Genomic DNA, 5,934 nt, shown 5'->3' on the forward strand with positions numbered 1-5,934 from the left:
CATCTCCGGCAACTCACGGCAGTCCAGCTCCAGGTTGAGCTGTTGTTCAGCATCGTAGCTGTAGAGGGCAGTGTCACTGGCCCTCATATGTGGGATCCGAACCGGGGCCCTCTGGCATCCCAAGCCAGTTCTTAACCAGCGCGCCACTCGGCCAGCCCATATGTTATCTTTTTTTAGTCCAGGTGATAACACTTTAAGTAGAATTTCCCAAATGCTATTCAATAATTCCAGTACCATTTATTAAATAATTTTCCCTTTCCCCTGCTTGTCTTGAAAAGCTTATGTTATCACATGTAACATTCTATAATTAAGTCTGTCTCTGTATTCTCTCATTTGTTTTGTCAATGATTTTTATGCTAGTTCCATACCATTTAAGTTATGATTGCTTTTAATATAGTACATCATAGTGCTGGTCTTCCCTCATTTATATTCTTTTTCAGAGTAGACTTTTGGGAAGAGCTGAAAATCTATTTCTAATTCATTGTACATTTTAAACAAAAATGTCTAACACTAAATATAATCAGGATGATTTTTTTCTTTTCTCTCACTTTGTATGTGTGTGTGTGTGTGTGTGTGTGTGTGTGTGTGTGTGTTATGTATGTTTTACCTCTTTCTAAAAAGATAATCTTAACAATAGTAAATAGTCTATGGAAAACCATATTTTTCATTCTTTCTCAGTAGTAAAACAAAATTTTAAGAGCTTTTTTACACAATACGTAAGTATCAAATGTGTGGAAAAATTGGTCTGTTAACCAAAAATACTCATCATCTCTTTTTCTCCCCTCAACTCAGCGTATCTTCATTGACATCTCAGAAGTGAGATGGCCCAGCCTTGATACTGATGATGGCATGATATGCATGCAGAACGGCACCGTGAAGGTATCGTCCTTAGATGGCCACGCATACCTTTGCCTGCCCAGATCTCAGCATGAATTCACAGTACATTTTTTGTGTAAAACAAGCCAAAAGCCAGACGCATCTATAGTATTGTCAGAGAAAAATAATCAAGCCAAAAAGGACAAACTAGTTGAAAAAACAGGCAAAACCTGTACATACGGAAGTTTATCAGAACAGAGACTGAAGAATAAAGATAATGAACTTCACTGTCAGATCATGAAATCCAAAGAACCTTTAGAGAAGAAGAGCTGTGTCAATGGAAGTGAAGGGAGCGAGGCACTGCGTTCGCTTGGCACAAAGCACACATGTGTGTACACGTGGGTAAAGCAGTGCTGGTCTGTGGCCTCCTGTCCAGACGAATGGAAATACCCTTTGTCTTTAGCGCTTCGTTTTCATAATCAAATCAGCAGTATGTCTGGAATGGATGTAAATATCACCCAGAATAGAATTTTAACTTCTGATGTTTCAGAGGAAAGAGGAAAAGAGGTCTCTGTTCTTCCCAGGGCCTTGTTACTCAGCTGTCCTGTTCCGCACCTGCACAGGTAATGGAAGAATGACTGTCTTAACAGCTTTTGTCAGAACCAGTCCTCCAAGAATAATTTTTTTTCTAAACCATGATACCGATCATAAGGAAAGCTCATTCAGTTAGTCCAAAACATTGCTTAAAACTGATAAATTTCCCTAGCAAATGTATTCCTTATGTTTCTTGCTCTATATCTCTGGATTGAATGCTTTTGGAAGGCTGACTATACACTGATAATTTATTAAGCACAGAGACTATAGAGATAACTAAGATACAGTCCGTGCTGTCTAGGAGCTTAGTCTAGTGAGGGTCATTGTCGCTGAAAAGATGATTAAAATGCGGAAAGGGATGGCCTGGGGATCTGCACAGGGCTCTGGGAGCAAGTGCAGGGGAGCATCTGCTGCCATGTAGTGCAGCCTGTTACCTCAGCTGTAGAAGCACAGATCTGACAAGTATGATCATTGGTTCTTCTTTCATACCTGGCCTCAGAGGCCATCCCTGTTTTTGGTCACCTGATTGTAAATATGTCCATTTTCAAGAGGGGTAAACATGGAGAGGCTACTGGGTGGCTAGGTGTAAACCTTTTACTTCTACTAAGAGATGAATACCTAATAGTTACAGGTTTGTAATACGAACTTTGTATAAATGGGGCAGAAATAATGATAATAGCTAACACAGCACTCACTATATGCCAGGCATGGTTGTACTTCACCTATTCCATCCTTACAGTAACCATGAGGTAAGTACTATTATCATTCCGTTTTGGGGAGGAACTTGAGACACAGAAATGTTAAATACCCTGAGCAAAGTCACAGAGCTACATGTAGTATGTGTAGAATTGCGATTTGATCCCAGGTAATCTTGAGTACATATTTGTTCCTTAAATAAAATATGGGAATGATTTTCAGGCTTGTCATGATTATCTAGTTAAAATAGGAAATTCCAGTATTATAAGTACGCATCAAAAAAGATTTATGCTCCTCAGTTAACAGTTTTTTAATAACTTGCCACTGGCTTTAGATTGAAATCCATTACCCTTAAACAAGACTTCATAGGCCTTCCATTATCTGGTCCCTTCCAATATCTGTGATCCTCCACTCTCTCAACACCCTTGCCCTTGCTTTCCCTACTCTAGCTAAAGTGGACTTCTTGCAATCTCTAGAATGCCTACTCAGGCTTTCTTTCACCACTGCACTTGCTTTTCTGCCAGGAATACTCCCTTTTTCTTTCAACTCCCTAAATTGTGCTCATTTCCAGGTCTCCACGTAAGCCTTACTGAGGCTGTTATCCTGAAGTCTCTAGAGAAAATGAAGTTCTTACATAATCCCATAGCATCAGTAATTCTTTCTGCTCAATATTTACTGTATAACACCTAGATAGGGATTTCCATTGAGGACAGCGACCATGTTTGCTTTTTGGTTGTTATATTCCCAGTGTATTTACAGTGCCTGGCCCACCATAGATACTTCAGTAAATATTTGTTGCTTGAATCTTAAATTTTAAAAGTTAGTAAAATTGTTCATTTCTGTAATTGTGCTGAGATTCAATAATGAGATCATGGAAAATTAACCCATTTTAAAATTTCATTAATATACTTTCATAGTAATTTTTACTTTTTTTGATCTGTTAAATTAAGCAAGAAATAAATCTTGTTACAGAAGCACTATTTTGTTGATTTTTCAAGGTAATTATGTTGAGCAGCCAGAATCAATGGCTTGTATTTTATCCTTCACAGGTGGGATTTTTGTGATTCACTTTCACAAAGACAGTCTGATGAAGAAGAATATTCCTATCCTGAACTAGTGAAAGTGGTTTGGTATAAGGGTATTACATACAGGTAAGGCACCTGTGTTGGAGTTAGAGCTACGAGTATTTAGTGATGTCACAGAGGGAACGGGACTAACCTTACCGATAAACTCCTACAAGAGGACCCAGTTTTGTGGGGGCCACCATGCTCTTGTGCTTAGTCCCAAGGTTTACGGGTCTCAAAACAATGATATTAGGGTACCTGTGGGCCTTGTTACTAATTCACATTAACTATATTCATAAGATTTTTGTGACAGCTCCAAAGCCAGTGAGGGATTAGTTTTGCTAGTGAATGAAATACTCATGTCAGCTATTTACACACACCTTCCAAGCATCAGGGGATCCAGTTGTCTGAATTAGTTACATCAGAAGGTTGCCCACTGACATGGAGTTAGAGAAGTTAGAGAGCCTAAGGGAGATTTCGGCCTTTATTCACTCAGCAAATGCTGATTGAGTGGGTGCTCTGTGCCTGCACTATTCCATTGAATTACCCCTGCCTCTCCACTAAGTATGCCTATCTAGTGACAGTAACACGAGTGTTGGTCAGATCTAGAGGTTCACTTTTGTAAATAATGCTGAAAGAATACTGCGAAATGTTTGTTCTTTGGGCTCTCCTTTTCCTGCACAAGGACTCACTTGCTTCTGACAACATATTCTTTATGTACATTTCAACAAAATTGACTTGGCTTACGTTTTTATACATTATATACCCAATACCTTGATTGTACCTGGCTAGTGCATGTACAATCAGTCACCTTCTCTTAGGGATGCTCCTTCTACACATGGCTAATCTCACCCATCAGGTATTGATTTAACTAGTTTCATTCTTAAAGAATAATCTTATTTTCAGGTTCTAGAGTAGTTATATTTAACTCCTGTGCAGTGGGCATTGCTTTGGTGACTATTTTGTGTCAGCCACTGTGATTGGCAGTGGGGATATCAGGGTGATTAGACTAGATGCCTAACTTCCAGAAGCTGAGCTTAGTTGTTGAAATAGATACTTTAACCAATTCGGTGTGCTCTATTATTTTTTGCACACAAATTAATTTAGTTGTTTAGGGGTATGAAATTAATCCATTTGCTAGGTAGGTAAAAATTCATACTTCTTTACTTTTTTTTTTTTAAAATAATTGCCTTCATGTATGTTCTAATCTCAATTAGAAAAAATAATTAAATGATTATTTCTTTTCCTTAGACTTACCCATAAAAATATGAACTCAATAGAGATTTATCCCGGAGATGGATCTGTTTTCAAATCAGAAGGAACTTATTTTGGGAACTATTTTACATACTATTCTATTCGAGAAGGATCAGGAGAGGTAAGCTGACAATGAGGTCTCAGCTGAAGAAGATTTTGGGTATTTGGGTATATAGCTATTTCCAAGTAATTCTGAATATATATGGGAAATTTGATCTTTATATAACATTGCTTGCTACTACGTAGTCTGGACAATTAATATAACCTTACTGCCAGCATCGGCACAATAATTATTCACCGCCTTATTTTTACTGTACTCTCATACTGTATTCCGTCTTCCATTTTCCTAGGTAATTTGTGTTTAAATCAGAAGTTAAATTTCTTCTGTCATAGAATTTATCAATAGGAAACACTAAAATCAGCAGTATTACTTTGAATTAGTATACTTCTTTGAATTAATATTTGCACATTAAAAAGCACATTCTTTTTGCCCCAGCATGTATTGTTTGCATATTTTAAATACCTCTTAACTCCTAAATCTTTATATACAACTAGAAAGTTGAGCAAGATTGTTTTCTGTTATTGAAAACAGTGAAACATAACATGATATATTTAATGTATCAGATTGAAATGCAATAAAGTGGATATTTTGTTAATAACTCTTAATTTACTTGTTACAAATCCTACATTTGACATCCACCCTTTTATAGGGTCACCCTAGTATCACACAGCTTTGCTTTGCAGGATGTAACATAATAAATGTGTTTTCTTTCTCTCTTATAGAGTATTTAAGTGATAAGAGTATCAGAGATGCTAGGGAGAAGAGTTAAAAATATAGCAGTTTTTTTTTAACTGTCCACAGTTTCAAACATATACAAAAGTCAAAAGAGAAGTGCAACAGACCTTCATGTGCCCATCACCCAGCTTGTTTCAGCTATACTTCTGCCCCCCCATTTATCATTTAAGTAAATCCCAAATGTCATTTCATTCATAACTATTTTAGTATATATTGGAACAGATTCCCTGGTGGGTTCTATTTGTAGGAAAGTGTCATTTGTTCAATAAATATTAATTGAACTCTCCCAGGCAGGTGCTCTATTAAGCAGTAGGTAAAGATGAAGAGTTCCTTCTCTCAAGGTTCACAGTCCAGTAGTCAGATAGGCAAACAAGCAACTGAAATGAAAGCATGACCAGTAATACACGTGTGTGTGTGTGTGTGTGTAGTGCATGCGACAAGTAAAAGGCAAATAGAATGGGTATGCATATCTACTGCTGACTGCTGTGCATCAGGAGTTTGCAAAACTACAAGATGAATACAGTACATCTTCCTGGAGCTTCAGTTTTACTCAAAGGTGTCAGAGGGAGTGGGTGATAATTTTTTTTTTCTTTTTTTTTAAAGATTTTATTGGGGAATCCGGGGAAGGGGAACAGACAAGTTGCTGTTCTTTTGTTCTTCAGTCTAGTTGTGGAGGACGTTGCTTCACTGGCCCATGTTGGTATTATCATTGCA

General features: G+C 37.4%; 1 protein-coding gene across 4 annotated transcripts in view; it reads left to right on the top strand.

The window, feature by feature from the left end:
- CUNH5orf34 (chromosome unknown C5orf34 homolog) overlaps positions 1–5,934 on the top strand; it is a 30,012-nt gene that overhangs the window by 5,539 nt on the left and 18,539 nt on the right. For all 4 annotated transcript variants that reach the window (XM_019661507.1, XM_019661510.1, XM_019661509.1 and 1 more), the window contains 3 exons: positions 793–1,439; positions 3,156–3,257; positions 4,422–4,545. In XM_019661507.1, the coding sequence (XP_019517052.1) occupies positions 793–1,439; positions 3,156–3,257; positions 4,422–4,545 (873 nt within the window). The remainder of the gene's footprint in view (positions 1–792; positions 1,440–3,155; positions 3,258–4,421; positions 4,546–5,934) is intronic.

The sequence above is a fragment of the Hipposideros armiger genome, unplaced genomic scaffold (genome assembly GCF_001890085.2).
Source record: "Hipposideros armiger isolate ML-2016 unplaced genomic scaffold, ASM189008v1 scaffold_351, whole genome shotgun sequence".
NCBI classification, from domain to species: Eukaryota; Metazoa; Chordata; class Mammalia; order Chiroptera; family Hipposideridae; genus Hipposideros; species Hipposideros armiger.